The sequence below is a fragment of the Podarcis raffonei genome, chromosome 6 (assembly GCF_027172205.1).
Source record: "Podarcis raffonei isolate rPodRaf1 chromosome 6, rPodRaf1.pri, whole genome shotgun sequence".
NCBI classification, from domain to species: domain Eukaryota; kingdom Metazoa; phylum Chordata; class Lepidosauria; order Squamata; family Lacertidae; genus Podarcis; species Podarcis raffonei.
Genome location: NC_070607.1, coordinates 6,020,776 through 6,043,648, shown reverse-complemented (window position 1 = coordinate 6,043,648; position 22,873 = coordinate 6,020,776). Strand labels below are relative to the sequence as shown.

The following is a 22,873-nucleotide window of genomic DNA, read 5'->3' as shown; positions in this document are numbered from 1 at the left end:
TCTGCATGACGTTTGGTTGTAGGAAGCCTCAAGGAGGTTTTCAAAAATAGAAAACAAGAAAATCAAGAAAAAAATTCGACCCTATTTCAAAACATCCAAAAGTTAAAATACTAACACAGATTAAAATTACTTCAATTTTCTAAGCATCTGGGCAAGCATGTCTAGGCAAGAATGTTTTTAGCAGGCATCAAAAAGATTGCAGTGAAGGCACCTGCTTGATCTCAATAGGCAGGAAGTTCCACAGTGCCAGTGCTGCCACTAAATGATCAAATGCAGAATGGGTATTATGTGGCACCTGTATAGTGCCGCTTCTGCCAATCAAAACAGTCAAGTTGGCACGTGTGGGGTAAGGCGATCTCGTAGGTAAACTGGTCCCAAGTTGTTAAGGGCTTTTCATTCTAATGAACCTGACCTGGTAACATATCAGCAAACAATGCAGGTATCTGAGCCCAGGTGTTTGTGCTGTCGAGGCCTCACTCCTGTCAGCAATCGTGCTGCAGCATTCTGCATTAGCTGCAGTTTCCAGATCCAGCACGAGAGAAGCCCCACACAGAGCACATTGCTGTAATCCAGTCTTGAAGCAATCAGCAAATGAACTATTGTGGCAAGACATTCCCAGTCCAGGAATAGCCATAGCTGTTGAACCAGCCACAGCTGGTAAAAGGAACTTCTAGCCACTTCTAGCTACCTGAGCCTCCAGTGACAGAGCAGGATGCAGAAGCACCCCTAATCTGCAAACCTCCTTTTTATAATATTTTTTATTTGGCTTCGGAAGACCATCAATGCTGGTGCTGCTCTTATCTGAAAGAGGAGGGCATTCTACAGTTGAGATATCACAAGTGAGAAATGTTGGACGCTATTTCCTCTCCACGTGGTTTACTATCAGTTCCTCAAGGAACTCTTGAAACCAGAGGGCTAGCTATATTCCTGACATGAGATCTGGGACCCATAATTTGCATCAGGAACAACGACTACACTGCTCTTGTGATTGTTCTTCAGCAACCCTTTCCAACCTGGTTTTCTCTGGCTGTTTTATACTATAACTTCCATCAGCCCCTGTTAGCAGGTGCTGGCTAACCAGAGTGGTAGTCCAAAAAAAACCCTGGAGGACACCTGGGTTAGTGGTCCCCTATTCATACTGTTCTAACACTGCTTCATGTCCCATAAAATCTGAAAAATTGATATATTTTTCCTAATGGTAATGTGCTTGCACCTCCAGTTCACCCCACCTACTCTGTGGGTTCTGCCTTTCCAACACCACGTTGATTGCATTGAAGGAGAGTTGAACACATATATAAAATAAATGATTTCATAATGGATCAGATTCAAGGCTGTGGAAGCATATTTGACAGTTTAGGTCTTGTTTTGAGAGACCCACCTCTTTTGTTTAATCTACGCTGTTGGGTTTTGAACTGATTTACTAATTTTTTTAATGTAATGATTCTATTATCATAACTCACCCTGGGACCTTATGGTGAAGAGCAGGTAAAAAAAGTCCACAATGCATTGATATTAATGTGCAGCAGGATCCTCTCATTTTAGTCACAGCATATGATGCTCAATTTTAAAAAAACTTTTATTGATAAATGCAATACTTACAAACCAGAACACTAAACACACTTATTATACATAGATACATACACCTCTCAACTTAGATTACAAAAAAAGAAAACAAACATACAAACTAAACATACAGACATAAATTTTGACTTCCCTCCACCTATATGTGACTTCCTTTGTTTATTTTCTTCTTTTCACTGTGTTATCAATATTATTTTTTACTATCTCATCTTATACCCATTTCTTCTTAATTTTTTTACTCTATAAGTTTCATTCATTGCATATTGATATGTTAATACCAGAACAATGTTTTTTGATGTATTCCTTCACGCTAGTCCACTCCTCTATCAGTTTTTGGTCTGATTGGCCTCTTACCACTGCTGTAAGTCTTGCTGATTCTATGATGCTCAAAATTTTGACTGATTTCACTGTCCAATAGCTCCAGTGGCGCAAATAAACATCCTCCTCCTGGGTAATGGCTTTCCCCTCTCTGGCCCTCCCTTTTGGACAGGATAAATGGCCAGGCAGCTAAGACTCCCACATCCTCAGCGAAGAGTTGCTTTTCCTTAGCACAGGCTCCCTAAATGAGGGCAGAAAAGAAACCGCAGAGCTCTTCTAGGGAGCACCGCGGGAGAAGCAGAGAGCAGGCCACTCAAGATGGCAGGAAGAAGGACAAAGTGGAACACAGCCGGAAGACTAGCAAAGAGAGGCAGCAGGAGTTAGGGAGAAGGAAGAGGGAAAAGGAGACCCAGAGCAACCTTCAGGCAGACAACCAAGTCCACACTTCCACAGTAGTGGATGTGGATGATGTCGTGTCGTTTGAGGAGGAAATGGAGGTGATGGCCTTGCTTGAAAGCGAGAAGCAGGAAGAAGGTAAGGGGGCAAGTAGTTAAGGGGCATGCAAGAGGACAGGGAGCTCAGAAGGGCTCCAGGATGACCCCACTGAGCTTTTCTTACTATGCCAGAGTTTGAATCTACTGTATCCTGCTAAAAAGGTAAAAGTACCCCTGACCACTAGGTCCAGTCGCAGATGACTCTGGGGTTGCGGTGCTCATCTCGCTTTACTGGCCAAGGGAGCCGGCGTTTGTCCACAGACAGCTTCCGGGTCATGTGGCCAGCATGACTAAGCCGCTTCTGGTGAACCAGAGCAGTGCACGGAAACACCGTTTACCTTCCCTCTGGAGTGGTACCTATTTATCTACTTGCACTTGATGTGCTTTCGAACTGCTAGGTTGGCAGGAGCTGGGACCAAACAGCGGGAGCTCACCTCATCGCGGGGATTCAAACTGCCAACCTTCCGATCGGCAAGCCCTAGGCCTCGTGGTTTAGACCACTGCGCCAAATAATAGTCTGAAGAAGACTGCGGCTGCGTAAGGTGGCCACTTACATTTCGCCAAAGAAAGGTAGAAAATGCATCACCAAAAAGGGGGCACAAATAATCACAGAGTGTGAATATAACATTGGCGTATAGATGTGCATTTAGAAATAACTGTCATAATTTAAATTTGGTACATCTCTCCATAGTGGGGAAGACTAGATCAGGTAACAATTGATGGTGGGGAACTTCAGGGCTTGCTCACCTTTCTAATGGTGCTTTAACTTCAAAACCAGGCCTGGAGCTGGGACCCTTGCACATACAGGGCACCTTCAAATAGAGGGCTATGCTCTCACAAGCCTTCCATCAGAGGATTGTCTTCTGTAAAGTAGGATACGTTACCATAGTAACAACAACAGTGGCCTCCATCATCTTACTGTGTTTCCCCAGTAAGATTAAAGGTAACACAGTGTCATCACATTCCATTTATGCAAGGGTCCCACATGCAGTAGCTAATTAAGTACACTTCATATTGTTCACAGCGTCTCCTGTGAGTGCAAATTAGAGCCATTTTTTAATGGTAGGTCAGAAGTCAAATCTCCCAATGGAGTTGCCCAGGTGTGAAAATGGGAAGGAGGGGGCTCATGTATGGATTCTACCGTGACATTTGAACTTGAATGCAGGACTGTTGGATCCATCTTCCAGGGCTTGCTCCAGGTATGAGTTGGCCCCATGCAAAGCACCTTCTGGCAAGATCCCTTTCCATTGCTTCTGAGTCCAACTGCCTTTTTAAGTTCCTGCTGATATAGTGCTGCTCTGAGGCATTGTGGGAAAATTAAATGGCAGCAAGACATAACTGCCCAGGCCTGATCAGAACACTGGATAGCATTTACTGCTAGGCTAAGATCAGGCATTTGTGGTAGCAGTTGCCCAAGGATGCCAGGTGCTGACAACAGCCCTCCCCGCCATCTGGCTGCCTGTGATTAATTAAGCTTAGCAAAACACGTAAGGAAAGGCTATTCTAGCAAGCAAGATTGGCAGAAAGCCCACCCAAGTCCCAAACTACACGATCAGGCCTCACGGCACTAGGCTTCAGAAAGGATTAGGAAGCTGCTAGCTACCTAGCTCAGTAGTCCACACTGGCTGGCAGCATCTCTCTGAGGTTTCGACGTTGGGATCTCTCCCAGCCTCACGATCTCGAACCTTCTGCATTCAAAGTAGATGCTCTACCACCTAATTCTGGCCTTCCTCAGGTAAGGCTTCCATAGACATCTGGCTGTCCACCATGATAAACAGAATGCTATTATTACTTCTGTTGCTCTGTTTGTCCTGGTTTCTCTTTTGAAGCCCCCAAACCCAGCATGCTCCAGCTCTGTCTCTTGGGAAGCGCAAGCAGGAACTCCAATCCTGATTTTTAAAAGAACACTAGCAGATTCCCCCAAATCCAGGGATCATCCATACGGTCCCTCTCAAATGTTAATGTTAAGTCTCTCTGGAATGCTCAGAATTTCTGTCAGGTAGGGTTGCCTGGTCTCAGGAGAGGTCTAGCCAGAATCTAAGGGATTCTATATTGTTTTCTCATTGGGTTTGGATGTTTTGGCACTGACTCTGCCACACTGTACCCTTGGCTCTACCTGGTGGCACCACAGGCTCTTCCCTAGACCAGGTAGGTACCATCCTCCACATAATCTTTTACCCTGCCAAGCTGCCAGTCACCACTTCCTTCATCTCCAAGTCTGGCTTCAAGAGACCAGACAATCCTAGGTCACCTGGACTTCCTTTGTTGAATTACTTTCCTAAAAGAACTACAAAGGACTGGGTCCTGACAGTCACAGTCTTGTATTAATATTATATTTCTATCCTTGTATACCTCCAGGTGCTGAAATGTATTGGGCCAGCCCTGGTAACAGGTGTGACCCCCCTCCCCAAAGACTGAGATGGAGCTAGCATGCAGCAGTTTCCAAATTAGCCTGCAGGTTCTGGAGCTCTGCTGTCATAAAGCTTTTGAGACGTCTATACAGTTCAAGTTGCCTAAGCAATATCTGGTGTTTGGGTTATATATCAGGTTCCCACCAGAGTAAGTCACAGCCGGTGGTTTGGGTAACACATCAACATCAAAAGACTGACAAAAATTTGGCAACCAAGTCAACAAAGATAATTTCCAAGGCTAGCCAGACTCCTTATTCAAGGTGTCAGCGTGAGATCGGCAAAAGCTTACAGAGAAGGTAACAATTCCCACACAGCGATGTTTTGGCATAGGTAGGCATGAGAAGCTACCATTTTATAGACTAAATATAATTAAAGGCCTAGGCCAACAGGATTTTTCTGGGCTTTATCCGGGCATTTGAGGGGGAATTGCTGGCCACTGTCTTAATTCTTTTAACATGACATCTTCCATTGCTTGGTAGTGGCTCCCTTTGTATGCTGTGGAATCAGCAACACACCCACCCATTTAAAATTTGCAGCACCCATCGCTAAGTGGTGTGAGTGGGCATAATTTGGCACACATGTTTAAGAATCCAGTACAGGATTGGCTAATAGAATAAATGAATACGGCATAGAGGAGGCAAACAAGAGCCTCCTAACTTTATACAAGGGTTAATAAAGAATTCTTAGTGTGAGAATAGAGCTGTTACCAAACATAAGGTGGTTCCCGTGGAAACTGGGCATTTTATCTCAATTCTTTCTCCACTTTTCTACCCTATTTCCAAAATAGACCGAGGCAGTCAGGCTACATTCAATCTCAATATTTATTGAGCATCTGATTTGTGCAATGACACAAGCAGGTTTCCATCTATGGGAAAGACCCTGTTCCATCACCTACTCTTTATCTGTTCCCCTGCAGGTACAAAGTCTCCAGGCCTGGGCATTTGTGAGTGGCTTCTTGTCATCCTTTCTCTGCTCCTCCTCATAGTCACGTTCCCCATTTCCATCTGGTTCTGCATGAAGGTAAGTCATTGGGGCTGTTGCACGTGCAGGAACTACAATTTAGCAATGTCCAGAGTTCGCGTACAGGCCCAGACAGAAGACCAAGCATCTCACATACACTGCTATGTGTACGACTCAATGCGAACGAGGTTTTACAAAGGTGCTGTGTAAGTAAACAAGTGGTTCCAAATTGATGTGAGTGAAGCATCCATATATAGACCTTAGATAACACTAAACACTAATTCTTCCACCAATTACAATCTGAATACCAAAGTCTTCACAAAGCCAAGAATTCTCCTGCCTGCTCACAGCAGTCTCCCTCATCTATTTTATCATGTTCTAGGGACGCAGGTGGCACTGTGGGTTAAACCACTGAGCCTAGGACTTGCCGATCAGAAGGTCGGCAGTTCGAATCCCCTTGACAGGGTGAGCTCCCATTGCTCGGTCCCTGCTCCTGTCAACCTAGCAGTTCGAAAGCACGTCAAAGTGCAAGTAGATAAATAGGTACCGCTCCGGCGGGAAGGTAAACGGGATTTCCATGCGCTGCTCTGGTTCACCAGAAGCGGCTTAGACATGCTGGCCACATGACGCAGAAGCTGTACGCTGGCTCCCTCGGCCAATAAAGCGAGATGAGCGCACAACCCTAGAGTCGGTCACAACTGGACCTAATGGTCAGGGGTCCCTTTACCTTTAAATTACCCATATTGTGAATAAAAGTACTACTGCCCACTTGTCTTCTTTCACCTCAAGGTGCATTTCAAGTGGAGTAATTACTGCTACTCGGAGGCAGAGATAACGATAATTAATTTTGCTTCCATTTCATTTATATGCCCAAGAGCTACTAGAATTGTTCTCATTTGTAATCGTTTCTCCTTTCAGATGTAGTAGCTGTTCTACACCACCTTACAGGGTACTTTGGAATAATCTAGGTAGGCTGAAAGAGCTTACCTTAGAAATAATGCCGCTTACGTTTATTCAGCTTTCTTCTACATTTCCCTTCTGAGTTTAAAAAAGTGAAGAGAATAAAAGAAGCTGGCAGAATGGCTGAAGATGAAAGGATGGGGCCTCTGTACCTTTAATAACTGTGCAGAATGGGGGATTTTTGCAAGGTGGAGTTGGTCGTTCAGGAGCGCAATTAATTGTACTTGCCACGATTCCCCTTTCCGTACAACTCTAAAAAGATACAAAAGCCCTGTTTTCTTTTGCAGTTGGTCAAGCAACTTACAAACATTCCTTGTGGTGGCTTGAATTGCAGGGAAGAAGATAGCATGTAGGTGTGGACTGTAGCAAAAACTCTGCAAACACTCCCACAATCAGACATGAGGCATAACAATGTTTGGTTCCTTCCATTGCCGGCCCTTTCAGACAGCAACTCCTCACAAGGGCCAGAGCCTCTGCACATGGTGTGAAATATACTTGGTGTCGAGTGTGAATTTCATGCTCCTTATTCAGCTCAAAGTAGCAAAGAACGAAACTTTCCCCAAAACGTCTAGCTATATATACATTATTTACACATTGGGCCCCGCGTGATTGGCTAATTCTGGGTTGCTCCTGTAGACCAATCAGATTGCTGATTCACTTCATCCAGGAGCCTGATTGGCTGCTCCTGCAGGCCAATCAGGTTACTGATTCACTTCCACCTGGAGATGGATTGGGTGGCTCCTGCGGACCAATCAGACTGCTGCATTCTGGATCCTATTGTTCTAGGATTCAGCTCAGTACATAACATGGTATTTTTAAGAAACTGAAGCCAGAAACAGAGCAAGTGAATCTCTCTTAATCCTCAGTCACAAACACTGGTGGCCAGTTGGAAGCCCCTTTAGCCTCACATGCTACACTTGTCCATACCCTACATTGAAAATATGCGCCTCCCCCCCCCAAAAAAAAAAAATCCTGGGGAAAGTAGTTTGTTATGGATGCTGGGAACTGCATTGCACTTCCCAGGTTTCTTGCGGAAAGTCATGCACTTGAAATGTACTTGAAATGCATGGTGACTGTGAAACAGAAGATTATTCTTCCCACTCAACAAAGGCCCGTCATCACTTTACATTTGCTGCAGCAGGCAGCACCAGGCATTTCCGTTCTCATGGGCTTTTAGAGCAGAGGTTTCCACACGGTACGTAGTTCCGCTTTATCTCACAGATTCCCACCATCCATTTTTCCATGACAGATTGTACGGGAGTATGAAAGAGCCATTTTGTTTCGATTTGGACGCCTTCTTCGCGGAAGGCCCAGAGGGCCCGGTAAGTATAGAACTATCAGCCTTTCAGGAAGCCTCAGGTTATGTACCAGCTGGGGGAGTTCTGGGGAGCCAAATACAGATAAAGGGACCCCTGACAGTTAAGTCCAGTCGTGAATGATTCTGGGGTTGCGGTGCTCATCTCGATCTACAGGCAGAGGGAGCCAGCGTTTGTCCGCTTCCACAGTTTTTCTGGGTCATGTGGCCAGCATGACTAAGCTGCCAGAACAGCACACGGAAACGCCTTTTACCTTCCCGCTGGAGCGGTACCTATTTATCTACTTGCACTGGTGTGCTTTTGAACTGCTAGGTTGGCAGGAGCTTGGACCGAGCAACGGGAGCTCACCCCGTCACAGGGATTCGAACTGCTAACCTTCCGATTGGCAAGTCCAAGCGGCACACTGGTTTAAACCACAGCGCCACCCACGTCCCTCCGGGGAGCCAAATACCTTCCTCCAAACCGCTCTGCTTGGCTCTTGGAAGGCTTTTGAGGCAATGCCTCTCCCTAATCTGCACCCCAGGCTGTGCCCTTCAATAGATGTGCGCCACCCAGCTCTGGAGCTGCTGTTGCTTGCCTGCTTGGAGAGATGTGCGTGGGTGCGCACAGACCTGACATTTGAACAGCAGGCTCCACTTCAGTGAGGCAAAGGTTGGAATCCTCCCTGCTGCTCTTCCCACTTTTGCCCATTAGGAAATGCAGCCCTCAGGCTGGAAAAGGTTCCCTGCCCTCATTACATGCCATTGCACATAGTGGCCTGCATGTGGATCGCACTATTGGTGCTCAAGTAGCTGAACTTGACATTTAGATGGACCCTCCCCACGGCTGACTTGAGAAACAATTGCCTGTGTAGTTTTGTACAGATATACCATGAGCATTGTGTGAAGGAAAGGTACTGTCCGCTCTCCTCCTTCAAAGTCACATGCTGGTCTTTCTTAAATTCTCTACCTGGTAAGCTGAAGCGCAGGGATGCGGGTGGCACTGTGGGTTAAACCACAGAGCCTAGGACTTGCCGATCAGAAGGTCAGCGGTTTGAATCCCCGCGATGGGGTGAGCTCCCGTTGCTCGGTCCCAGCTCCTGCCAACCTAGCAGTTCGAAAGCACGTCAAAGTGCAAGTAGATCAATAGGTACCGCTCCAGCAGGAAGGTAAATGGCGTTTCCGTGCGCTGCTCTGGTTCACCAGAAGCGGCTTAGTCATGATGGCCACATGACCCAGAAGCTGTACGCCGGCTCCCTCGGCCAGTAAAGCGAGATGAGCACCGCAACCCCAGAGTCGGTCACGACTGGACCTAATGGTCAGGGGTCCCTTTACCTTTACCTTAAGCTGAAGCGCACATCAGTTCGTAAAGCTTTATGATTATGGCTACTTCAGATGTTCATTACCTTTGGACCGCATTTGTGGAGGGATGAGAGAAGAGGTGCCCCATGTACATATGTAGACTCAGGCAGGGGAAATGCAACAAGCTGGTGATGCCAGGCTGCTGTAGGAAGGCACAGGTGAGGAGGGCACGGTTTAGGGAGAGTGCTTGGATGAAGAGACCAGGCAGGACAGACGATGCCCAGTCACTAATGTGAGCCCATAATGGGGCCCAAGAAACCACTAGTTTCTTCAGGGCAAATAACACTCATTTTAAGTATAAGAAATAGGACAATCATGACTCAGGATTGTTAGACAGATGAATGAGAAAGAGAATTTTGCTGAATGAGCCAGCACCGTTGGGTCATTTAAACTCAATTAAAGACACAATTGAGATCAAGGTTATCAGCAAGGAGATCAAAGTTATCAGCATTTACCCCACGGGCTGCAAAAATAAACAGCTTTAGGTTCCTTTGAACAAGTCTGAAACTGGAGGCCAGAAAGTTTGTCAGAACATCTCCCCATTGTTCCTGTTCGGATTTGTAGCACTTCAGAAACCTGTTTGAACAGAAACAGCACCAAAACTAAAAATTTTGTGTCTGTGTCTGTTTATACATTGATGATCAATCTCTCTCTCACACACACACTGATGTAAAAATTGGGGATTGGCTTTTGCTGCCCGAGTCCCCTAAGTCCATGATCGGTCAGAGAAGAATGGATGGAGGCAGGATTCAGTGGAAAGCAAGACAGATACTTATTTTTCTGTTGCAACAAAGTTCCCTCCCTTCCTACCAAGAAGGAAGAGACCTTGAACAAAAATGTGCAGGAACCTGCAAGTACTTTTGACATTGCCCAACCCCCTTAGGCAAAGACCACCCCAAAATCAGCATACATACATCACAGAAGGAGGCGGCCTACAGCAGAAATCCTGTCTGCCAGGATACCTGATAATGGTCACTGATTGCATTACCTGGGCAGTCTGGCCATTCTTTTGTGATGGTTAATACTTTAGTTCCTGAATCCAGGTCACTGGCTCACCCTATTCAGACACAAATACGCCCTTAAGACAGGATGCATAAGCAAAAAGACAATGGGAAGGTCTTCCCCATTTGCCTCCCTTACTGCAGAGGAATAGCTGAGGTCACTGGGAGAGTCAAAATGGCTTCAGGATTGCTCTCTCCATGCTATTTCAGATACATGGTTTATATATATTTAGATATGTGTGCATTTATGAATATCTATTCCCTATTTGAGACCTTAGAATTCTTACAACAACACACACCTCTGTTCTACATCTTCAGGTTCCAAAAAAGCACTGCTGCCTAACTAAAAAAGGCTGGATTCTCTACCTAGTCAGTCCAGGCCTATTACCTTTGCACTAAGAAATGTGAGTTTTCTTCTTTATTTACACCATCCAGCTTGCAAGTGCTGCTGTTCTCTTTCTCCTAACAGGATTATTCCTTTTCCTGCCATGTTTGGACACCTACCACAAAATAGACCTTCGCCTCAAAACCTTGGAGATCCCTTTCTATGAGGTAAGAGAGACACAGTCTGCCCTTCTGCTCTTTGAGCTTGTTTGCAGGAGGCAAATGCAGTAGAAGTTTACTTAGGTTCACCATTCCAATTAATTAGGAAGCCCCGGGTTCAAATCTCACCTTGTCTATGAACTAACTACATTGCATTTCGGCATGCCATTTTGACTCAGCCTCACCCCCAGCCCCACAATAACTATACTGATCTACCTAACGGGACAGTTGTAGGATTACTTAACGTAAAGGAAGGCTGTAGATCAGTGACAGAACATCTGCTTTGCATGCGGAACATCCCAGGTTCATTCCCTGACATCTCCAGCGAAGGTTAGGAATCTACACAGTCTGATGTTTATTTGTTAATACAGTGGTACCTCGGTTTACGAACTTAATCCGTTCCAAAAGTCCATTCTTAAACCAAAACCGTTCTTAAACCGAAGCGCGCTTTCCATAATGAGGCCTCCCGTCGCCGATGCCCTTCCACCGTTCAGATTCCATTCTTAGACTGAGGGAAAGTTCTCAAACCAAGACACTATTTCCAGTTTTGCAGCGTTTGTAAGCCAAATCGTTCTTAAACCGGACTGTTCTTAAACCAAGGCACCACTGTACCGTATTGGCCCGAATATAAGTTGCACCCGAATATAAGCGGGACCTTTAAATTCAGGGGGGGGAGACAATACCTGATTATACTCCCTTAAAATTCCGTAGGCACTCACACCCGTTCTGTTTTACTGTATGCCTGTTTAAGCAGCAGTATCGTAAAAGCCCATTTTTGTAAGGTTGCAAATTTAAGCCGCACTTTCAACTTTTCACGGCTGGAATTTGGGGGGGGAAAGTGAGGCTTAAATACGGTGCGTAGAAACAGCTCAGTCCAGCCCAGGGCTGGAATCAGATTTCCTGTTATTTTTCCATTGGCAAAACTGTACTTTATTGTTCTAGATTTGGGGGGACCCTCTGAAAAAACAAGAACCCTAGGAATGAATAAATGCTAGGATTTTGATTAATTGGGATATGAATTAAAGTACAAGCTGCAGAGCTGTGCCAGACAGGGAATTCCTGGGCTGGCTTATACAAAGCAGCCTGGCTGGCTTAGTGAAGAACAAAAGGTGTTGTTGGGCCACTGGAGAATGAGATGTTACCAAAGTGATGGGGTGTTTGAGGGGACAGGAAAAGGGATTTTTGAGCAAGGGTTGCTGGGAAGGAAAAAGCAGGAAGAAGAGCTGAGATCCATCTTTGGAGGGGGCTGGCTGCAGAGATGCCTTGGGCTACAGGGCCACACTGCTGTGGGGGACAAACCCCTCTTGAAACGACTGTGCAGTAAGACCTGGACTCCCTCCAGTCAGACTGAAGGTGTGAACAGGTGAATAAACCATATTTCTTAAAGCCACAACAGTCTCTGCTGCGTCTTCAATTCTCCAAAGGAACGCAGACCCTGGGTGAGTGCCTGGGACCCCATGGGCTCTTGCCACCACTCAAGCATAGAGAGGGGCAGGCACCCAGCTTTCATAACATTCTATTGCAGGGGTCGGCAAGGTTTAACTCACCTGGGCTGCTTCACTCCAGCAGAGATCCGTCCGTGGGCCAGATTATGTACGCGCGCCTGCGATTTCCTGCGTCTGCGCAGACGCGATTTCTGGCGCATGCGCAGATGTGATTTCTGGTGCCATCCCCACGCCGCACTGCGCCCATTTAGTGTGGCACACTGGGACTTGTCAAAACGAACCCCGTGGGCTGCTTGTGGCCCATGGGCCTTAGGTTGCCGACCCCTGTTCTATTGGATGGTCACACAATGCCTTCTGCCTGCCCTAGACCATAACGAAGGACATGGCAAGTCTAGAAATAGATACCATCTGTTACTACCGAATGGAGAATGCCACACTCGTCACGACCACCCTCGCCAACCACTCGAAGGCAATCCAGCTGCTCGTGCCGACCATCGCAAAGCGCTTTCTGGCACAGCGGTCGCTCACAGACATCCTGATGGAGAGGAAGAGCATCAGCCAGGAGATAAAGGTGGGTTGGCTGTAGCACTGTACAGAGGACATGGTGGGGAAGTCCATCACTCAGGGTGGGAGGCTTGCCCAGTGGCTGCTACAAGCAGAACTGGGGAAATGGTATGGTAACCAATGAAAGGACACGAGGGAAATGGTTCTGCCTTGCTATTGGGCACCTTCTCCTTCCTGAAAGTGGCTTTATAGTAGGTAAACTGAAAACTGCCTTGCAAGATCCACCCAGGGCAGCATTTCCTTTCAAACAACAACAGGCAACCAGACATTATACTGCCTCCAAACACAGGGTTGCCAACTGACCAGGTGAACCAGCTTACCGTGGTCTCCTGCACCTTTAAGAACAGCTTGCAGAAACTAGAAAGTGATGCTTTGAATAGCATGGTGATAAATGTACTGTTTTGTGAACTGCACATTGTCTTAGTCTGCTCTGGTTGATAGGGCAGAGACAAATTTATAAACATAAGATTAACTGCATGCCCTTTTAGTGAAGTGAGTGGCTAGAGAGGCCTTTTTCTCCCTCTCATAGTGGCCCAGTAAATGATTGGCAGTTAGGTTTGGGGCAGACAAAAGGTAATAGACTCTGCTCCAGTTTAGGTAACTTTAGAAAGGAATCTGACAAATTAATTAAGGATTGACCTATAATCAGCTAGTAGCCAAGACGGAGAAAAGGGAACCTTTTTGAAAAAGTTGCAATCCTTTATTGAACAGCTCTGTGCTCGCTTAACTCAGGGTAGCTTTATTTCTAGAGCACTTCTCACTGGAAATGTTAGGACACTGCTGTTTTTGCATTTTTAAGTTGCTCATCCATCATATAAAGCTGCTGCCATATAAGAAGACACTTTTTTTGCAGGTGGCTGTGGACGCCATCACCTGTCAGTGGGGAATCAAGGTGGAAAGGACAGAAATGTAGGTATGAAATGTGAGAACTGCAGAAATAATTAGGTGACAAAATATCAGGAGAGGAGTCTCTGAGACGTTTCACTATTGTTAATGCCGCCCCTACGAGTGTAATCAGTTTTTGTTATATCTCCCTTTGAACAATCCCTGGACATAGGGGTCACCCTGGTACAAGCCACCATTTTGTGGGCCTCCTTCTTGATCCTTCTGCTGCTGTCTCTCGCAGGGGCACAGCTAGCTCTTTGCCCACCTGTTTTGACATGGCTGGGGTTGAAAAGGGTTGATTTCAATGACCAGTCATGTAAGAGGAGCTGCTTAGTTAAAAACTGGCAGCTGAGCGCACCAAAAGTTACCCTGTTCCTGCAGTTTTATGGATCTACATATGGCCAGAAAGACTACAGCTGACCAGCTCTCCATTTGTTTAGAGTCACCTTGGACTAAACTTTTGAGGAGCTCCCATTTTGCTATGATATCCTCAAGTCTGAGAGGCATTCTCTTTGCCAGGTGGCAATTGGCTCCACAGCCCCACCAAGAGCGGGGAAGGGAGGGCTCTGGCCAATTACTCCCATCCCTTCTGGCAGCAAGGCAGCCTTGGGTGTCTTCTCACTGATCACAGTGAGGGCAGAATAAGGATTGCCTCCTGTCCTGATCCCAGCACTGAATCAGTTTGGCGCCATCCAGAAAAGGCAGCTGTGAACCAGCCTTCCTGGTCTGTCAGTTTTCTGCTGCTCCTGCAATCCTGCTGGGGAAGTGGAACAGGATGAAAAAAGCTGAGATTTTATTGGGTTGGTGGGAGCCAGAGTCCAGCAAAAGTGGGAGGGCAACAGGTTCTTGATTCCAGAGCTATGGGAAGTGTTTGTGTATATATGCAGCCATGGAGGACATCCTAGGGCCATTTGAAACTTCTTCAGGGCATTCCTACATCAATGGCAAATGTCCCTTTCCTAACAGAACAAATGAGAATGAATCTGACACAGGGATGTAAATGTCGCTAGAGCGGCTAACAAATGAGTAGGCCCACTCAGGAGTGGCAATGAGAGGGATATTCAGCCAGTGACTGGCTTTTCACAAAACAAATGAAATACAGTGGTACCTCGGGTTAAGTACTTAATTCGTTCCGGAGGTCCGTTCTTAACCTGAAACTGTTCTTAACCTGAAGCACCACTTTAGCTAATGGGGCTTCCTGCTGCCGCTGCGCCGCCAGAGCACGATTTCTGTTCTCATCCTGAAGCAAAGTTCTTAAAACTATTTCTGGGTTAGCGAAGTCTGTAACCTGAAGCGTATGTAACCCGAGGTACCACTGTACCGTGAAAATCCCTGAAACGAGAAGTAATCAAGTAGAAATATTATCTTACAGAAATAAACTAAATAATAAAAATCAAAAAGTTTAAGGTAAAAATTAGAAAAACCTAGAATTGAACAAAGCCTTAGGCTTAGCCTTACATTTTTCTAATTTTTACCTTAAACTTTTTTAAACCTTTATTTCATTTGTTTTGTGTAATTTCTTGGTTCCATGACTGTCTTTTTTCTACTAGTGACTGGCTTTTCAGCTGGCACCCAAGACAAAGGTCCCATTTAATCTGGCAACTAGCTGGCCAGCTACAGCTAGCACTCCCCCCCCCCCCCCGGTGTAGTACAAAGTTTCCTTCCTGAGCTAAATGGTTGTCCTAACCACAGTGGCCATGTTCCCCCTCCACCCTCTGCATACCAGCTGCTGGCAATCACAGGTGGGCAGAATGCTGCCCTGCTCAGGTCCTGCTTCCCACCGGCATCTGGTTGGCCCTGTGAGAACAGGGTGCTGGACTAGATAGGCCATTGGTCTGATCCAGCAGCCAGGCTCTTCTTGGGTTCTTAAACAGAAAATCATTTACAGTGGTACCTCTGGTTGCGAACAGGATCCGTTCCAGAGGCCCGTTCCCAACATGAAAATCCCGCAACCTGAAGCACCGTATCTGCGCAGGTGCATGTGATTTGGTGTTTGTGTGCATGCACGAGCGGCGAAACCCAGAAGTTACCCTTTCTGGGTCGCCGCAGGACGCAACCTGAAAAAACGTATCATGAAGCAAACGTAACATGAGATATGACTGTACGTAGTTTCCAGTTTAGGTCTGCAGTCCCAGATTTCATTAATTTCATTAATTTCAGTAAAGATGTGCGGTTGCCAACGGAGCTTCAGGAGTCACTGGCTGCACAAGCCGAAGCCCAGAGACAGGCCAAAGTGAGGGTAAGGCAATACACTGACACGTCATGTTTCTATTACTGGAAGCTATGGGCAGGAGGGAGCTATGGGAGAGAGATGCTGTCCTCCCAAGCTTCTCTTCAGGTCTAATCAGACAAGCCTTGGCCATGGTTCTGCCTGCATCTCACAGCACACGGGAGTGGGTCACTGGTCAAAACTAATTCTGTTGGTTATCCAGCTTTTGTTAATCTAAAGCAGGCACACCCATACTCGGCCCTCCAGATGTTTTGGGACTACATCTCCCATCATCCCTAGCTAACAGGGCTAGTGGTCAAGAATGATGGGAATTGTAGTCCCAAAACATCTGGAGGGCCGAGTTTGGGGGTGCCTGATCTAAAGCAATGAGCCCTTCTTGTTTGCACCAGTTAATTTATAGGTACTTAATGTAAATCCATTTCCTTTGGCTGGAAACCTAAGAGATGGAGGAGGTACAACATGAAGGCTGTTTGGGATCTGCACTGGGGAATGGAAGCTCCAGACTTTTTCAATTCTACGCAGCACAAGAATGAAATAAATTTCTTCCACACTAACCCTGCATGCTTTCCTTTGGGCTGTCAGAAACAAAATGGAAATTGAAGCGATGTGGCGCCCAGGAAAATATCACCACATGTAACACACATCAAAACATCCAATATAAAGTCAGGTAATGTGACTTTATATTGACTTTTCTTCCTTTAATGGATTATCCAGAGATTGGGAAAATCCAAATCCATTGACAGGGGAGTATGGGCTGCCACTTGAATAAGATATTGTCCGGATGCTGTCCTTTATAAGCCAGTTGTTCCCCTGTGGTAGGAATTAATTAGAAGTTTCTTTTCATTATGCCCCCCCCCCATTTCATTACTTTTTATAGGAAAACAGTGCTATTTTACTAAAAAAGAAAAAAAATGCAAGGAAATAAATCACTTATCCCTGCCCTCCTCCGAATAGGAACAAATGCTGACTAATAAGAGGAAATTACCTCAGGAAGAAACAAACGCCCAGAACCTGCACATAAGTAGTATTTAATTAACACTGGAGGGCTTTTACTCAGTTGAACTTGCTTCTGAGGAAACATTAGAGGTGGTTTTTGGCCTTGAGGGTGAGCATTCAATGTAGCACTATTTTAAGTGCTGTGCAGAACCTGTTTTCGTTAGCTGACGAACAGCATTGCTTCTACAACACTGAAGGGCACCATTATGGAAGGAACCACGGGCGGTCCTCAACAAAGTTTTACTCAGGGTAGACCCATTGAGATTATTGAACCCATCAAAGTTAGTCCCATTGATATCAAGGGGTCTACTCTGAGTAAAACTTCATTGCCTCCTGCCCCAAAGGAAGTTCTTCTAAATACCTTGTGTTCTAGGTCATAGCTGCTGAGGGAGAAAGGGCTGCTTCCGAATCGCTGAAGGTGGCAGCAGAGGTGCTTTCCCACACACCAGCCGCCCTCCAGCTCCGCTACCTTCACATGCTGCAAAGCCTGTCTGCAGAGAAGCCGTCCACCTTTATTCTTCCTTTCCCCCTTGACCTCATGAATCCTTCATCAGGAGACAGCATGAAATCCACAGGCTGCAACCGCTCTTCAGATGTCGCCAGCAACCCAGAGGCTCCAAAGGCAAAGGATTCCCCCATGTTGTAGTACTAAGCCAGGTGACGCATCTACGCCTCTCTGTGCAGCTCCTCAGGCCATAACCCACTGCCTAGTCCATAATTCGTACCCACCTGCTTTGCACCCCCTGAAGTGTTTTTGCCTGGCTGAAATGTGCCCTTGAACTCACCTGGATGGAGGGTGAGAGAGGGGATGTTAGTCTGTGTAGGGGATGTTTGCCTACTGGATGAAGGCAAAATTGCTCTGCCCGCTTTTGCCCTGGGCCCCATTCACTACTAGAATGCGGTCCCTTGGAGGCTGCTTATGAGGCAATGTGGCCCTTGGTCTGAAAACATTTTGCCACTCCACTACAGGAATTCGGCAGAATAATCTGCATTTCAAACTAGCTGATGTAGTCATGGTTGATCCTCTATTGGGCCCCCTGTAATTAAATCTGCTTAAACTTTTAAACTCCTGAACTGAGAGGTCAGCAGCTGGGCTACATATGATGAGGGCGGCTGCTTTGCCACCAAGTGTATAAAACAGGGAATTGCAGCCAGTCCTACCTGTGTGTGGGGAGTGCACCCCAGCCCCATTTTTTTCAAATGTGTATTTGTTTCTTTCCACATTATATTTTTAGATGCACTGTCAAAGCTTGCTAGGTGTCTAACCACCCCCATGTGATATTATTCCCAGTTAAAATCCAATACAGAGGTCAAATTATTATTCTGCCGTAAAGCTCACTGAGTGACCCTGAACCAGTCATAATTGCTCAGTAGAGACATCACCTTGCCAACAAAGGTCCGTATAGTAAAAGCTATGGTTTTCCCAGTAGTGATGTATGGAAGTGAGAGCTGGACCATAAAGAAGGCTGATCGCCGAAGAATTGATGCTTTTGAATTCTGGTGCTGGAGGAGACTCTTGAGAGTCCCATGGACTGCAAGAAGATCAAACCTATCCATTCTTAAGGAAATCAGCTCACTGGAAAGACAGATCGTGAAGCTGAGGCTCCAAGACTTTGGCCACCTCATGAGAAGAGAAGACTCCCTGGAAAAGACCTTGATGTTGGGAAAGATGGAGGGCACAAGGAGAAGGGGACGACAGAGGACGAGATGGTTGGACAGTGTTCTCAAAGCTACCAGCATGAGTTTGACCAAACTGCGGGAGGCAGTGGAAGACAGAAGTGCCTGGCGTGCTCTGGTTCATGGGGTCACGAAGAGTCGGACACGACTAAACAACAACAACAACACTTTACCTTGCAGAGCCATGTCATCAAGATTAAAAGGGGTGTAGATGTTGGGAAAGATGGAGGGCACAAGGAGAAGGGGATGACAGAGGACGAGATGGTTGGACAGTGTTCTCAAAGCTACCAGCATGAGTTTGACCAAACTGCGGGAGGCAGTGGAAGACAGGAGTGCCTGGCGTGCTCTGGTCCATGGGGTCACAAAGAGTCGGACACAACTAAACGACTAAACAACAACAACAGGGACAGAGAAAGTTTAACATATTGGATGAAGGGCTGGATAATAAGCTCACCCGTTGGGCGTTCTTGTTCTCTAGTCATTCCATTCCTTGTCCCTCTTTCGAAAGGCAGGTACCATTGCAAGATACGAAGATAAGAAGTGTTGATGGTGGAGCGCAAGAAGCTTAAGGCCAGTCCTCCCACCTCCTTGGGCCTGAAAATGGTGTGTCCTGCCTGAGGCAGTTCACAGAGCGAAAGTGAGCAGCACAGCACAAACGAAGTTTGGGAACTTGCTGCGAAAGCTCTTTGCTGTCTGTTTGCTTTAATTGTTAATTGGCTCAGGGAGTAGCCCTCCCTTCCCGTCTATCATTAAAGCCAACAGAGGTGGGACACCATCTGTGTCTCAGCAGAGGGACAAGGATTGGGCTGGGCCTGGACAAAGCAGGCTGGCAGTTCCATCAGCAGCCCAAGAGTCTCAGACTCAGGAGCAAAAAAACAAATGGGTGGTTTCTACTGAGCGGAAGGAAAACACAGGAGGACCGGAGTGGCGCTTCCTCACAGATACAACTTGAGCTTAGCCCTTGTTCTGTTCTGTTGTTCCCATCAAAACAGAAGAAAACCTTTGAACACAAAATGGCAAATTCTGCAAAAGAATAAACTCAAGCTAGTCAACAAATTCATCTAACGTGTGCTAAATCCGAGGTATATTCAGGGCCAGGTGGAACCTTCTTACTTGATCAACTCTTGCTAAGAGCTTTTAGAATGGTAAATTTTGTCTGCTGTTCTTATTGTTAGCCTCACTGCTACTTGTTTTAGTATTTTTGTGGTTTTTATGTGAACTTTGTTAACATCACCCTTGGAGACTCTGGGCTGAAAAGCAGCCTATTATATTTTTTATAGTAATAATAAATATAATCTTCTGAATGTGCAAATTTCCTTTCTTCCTTTAACAATTGTAGTGGGTAGAGTGTCCTTCCTTTCTCTGGCACTGGCCTCTGGTATTAAAAAATATTTCTAAAATAAGCAAACAGGCATAATTTCCTATATATTTCCTTTTAGAAGACATCTGAAGGCAGCCCTGTTTAGGGAAGCTTTTAATGTTTGATGCACTATTGTATTTTAATATTTTGTTGGAAGCCGCCCAGAGTGGCTGGGGAAACCCAGCCAGATGAGTGGGGTATTAATAATAAATTTAAAATTATTATTATTATTATTATTATTATTATTATTATTATTATTATTTTATTGCAAGGCTCCTTCCTCCCTGACTACCACCATAGAAACATGGTCCCTCACTTGTCTTCATTACAGGTGCCCAGCTTTTGAGGCAGGATTAAAGCTGCAGCAACCAAAGCAGTTTGGGAGGAAAAGCACTCTGAGAATCTTAAACCTATCTCCAGCCTGAGTGATGTTGCATTTCCTCCAGCGTCTATATTAATCTCATTTTAAATGAAGTCTCCAACTGAGCAGCACATGGAGCACCTATAGCTCAGTGGTGCAGCCATTTCATGCATTTCCAATTAAAAGGATCTTGGGGGACAGGGAACAGAAGACACTTCTGCCTGTGATTCTAGAGAGCTGTTGCCACTGAAAAGAGAGAATGCTGTGTCAGATCAGGGGCAGACTTTGGTAGTAGGATGTCCTGAGCAAAAACAAAATTTAGTGCCTCCTCCAGTATTTCTCTCCCCTCCCTCGCCTTCCGTTCTGCGCATGCTCTCAAGTGCACTATGTCATAGTTGTGGCAACTCAATCGCCTGACTGACCAGGGCTTAACTGTGAGTAGGTAACCAAGTAAATACAGGTATTAGTAACATTGCTATTTTGCAACCATTCAGCTCAACACCCTGTGTTGGGAAACTGCCTGCGCCGATATAGATCTGGAACTGGTCCGATAAACCAATTATACAAAGCAGCTTCCTATGTTCTCTGCAGAAAGGAAAGTGGAATGTGCTTAAATAAATCAAGCTGCATTTCTGCTCATTTCTGCTAGATGGCGTCTTTTGGCCAGGATTTTACAATGCCATGAATAGGTGTAAGCAGCCAAACTTTGGCTTACTCTGCTTTCCTGTTCAAAATACCACGCTAGCTCTTATTTCCCCCTGAAGGAAGAATGGGGTGGCAATGAGGCAGAAGACAAAGGGGCAAAATATGTTCCCTTATGAAGACACATTTCTTCAGAAAAGGCTGTAGAACGGATGCAGTGTTGGGACAGAAAAAGTACTGATACCAGATCAGTCTAAAATATTTGGTAAGTCACCTTCCATTCACAAAGGATCAGGGTTTCACAAGTGCCATTAGCAACCACCAATCTCTTCCTGATGACTTGTGGAAAAGGACAGCAGCCGTGACCCTCTCTCTCACAGAGAACTTGGAAGTTGTGAGGGGGTCTCTTCATAATAGGGACTACAAGTCCCATCATCCTTGACCGTTGGTCCTGCTAGCTGATGGGAGTTGTAGTCCAAGAACAGCTGGGAACCCAAGTTTAAGGAAGAACTGTAGGGCCTTCCCCTTCCCTGAGTCCTCCAGCACAGGTACAGGATCTGGGTGAAGTAAGCAATCAGGATCGCATCTTGTGACAAGGTAAGAGCTTCTCAGAAGCAGATTCCATCTGGCTAGTTCTAAGTGTCTCCAAAGCATGGTGTGATTTGAGTGAATAGCCTGCCCTTTGCAGAAGATCCCACAGCTAGAAGAGTCTTCTTTCTGTTTATGAGTAGCCAGGAACAGTGGAAGTCTCTCACTGCTTCTGTCAACTCCAATACCTGCATGAGATTAGGGAACTATCGCTCCCTGCTCTTTGGAAGGCTGGGCTTGTTCATTCACCTTGTGCTATGCTTGGGAGACATTTGGAAGTGCTGCTTCTAAGTCTCCTACCTTACATAAACAAAGAGAACTACAGTGGTACCTCTGAATGCGAACGGGACCGGGTCCGGAGCCCCGTTCGCATCCTGAAGCGAACGCAACCCACGTGTGCACAGGTCGCGATTTGCTGCTTCCGCGCATGCGCGTGACGTCATTTTGAGCGTCTGCGCATGCGCAAGTGGCGAAACCCGGAAGTAACACGCTCCATTACTTCTGGGTCGCCGTGGAGCGCAACCCAAAAATATTCATCCCAAAGCATATTTAACCCAAGGTATGACTGTACTAGAGAACTTGAGGGAAGGGAATCATGCCAAGTTATTAAAGGTAAAGGGACCCCAGTCGTGGCCAACTCTGGGGTTGCGGCACTCATCTCGCTTTATTGGCCGAGGGAGCCGGTGTACAGCTTCCGGGTCATGTGGCCAGCATGACTAAGCCACTTCTGGTGAACCAAAGCAGCGCACGGAAACACTGTTTACCTTCCCACCGGAGCGGTACCTATTTATCTACTTGCACTTTGATGTGCTTTTGAATTGCTAGGTTGGCAGGAGCAGGGACCGAGCAACGGGAGCTCACCCCGTCACAGGGATTCAAACCGCCGACCTTCCGATGGGCAAGCCCTAGGCTCAGTGGTTTAACCCACAGCGCAACCCACATCCCATGCCAAGTAATTACCGGATACTAAACCCTCTGGTCCAAGATACTCCCAATGCATCTACTAGTGAAAAACTCCTAAATGGATCGAGTGTTCTTTTGGGGGGGGGGGAGTTCAAACAAAACCCCCAAATATTTCCTATTGAGTTATTCTTAAATTCAACCTCTATAGGTAAACACAGTGAAATATCAGGGCAACTCCAACCTAGACCTTGAATATGTTCTACATAAATAACAGAAACTGGGAATCAATCCCACTTGG

At 46.1% G+C, this 22,873-nt stretch overlaps 1 protein-coding gene across 1 annotated transcript; it reads left to right on the top strand.

Moving 5' to 3' along the window:
* Positions 1–1,334: 1,334 nt before the first annotated feature.
* On the top strand, positions 1,335–17,886 carry NPHS2 (NPHS2 stomatin family member, podocin). Its single transcript, XM_053391293.1, has 8 exons — positions 1,335–2,433; positions 5,721–5,824; positions 7,974–8,046; positions 10,851–10,933; positions 12,737–12,940; positions 13,787–13,842; positions 15,979–16,057; positions 17,418–17,886. Exons 1-8 carry the CDS (start codon positions 2,145–2,147, stop codon positions 17,688–17,690), a joined length of 1,161 nt encoding a protein of 386 aa, XP_053247268.1. The 5' UTR covers positions 1,335–2,144; the 3' UTR covers positions 17,691–17,886.
* The last annotated feature ends 4,987 nt before the right edge of the window (positions 17,887–22,873 follow it).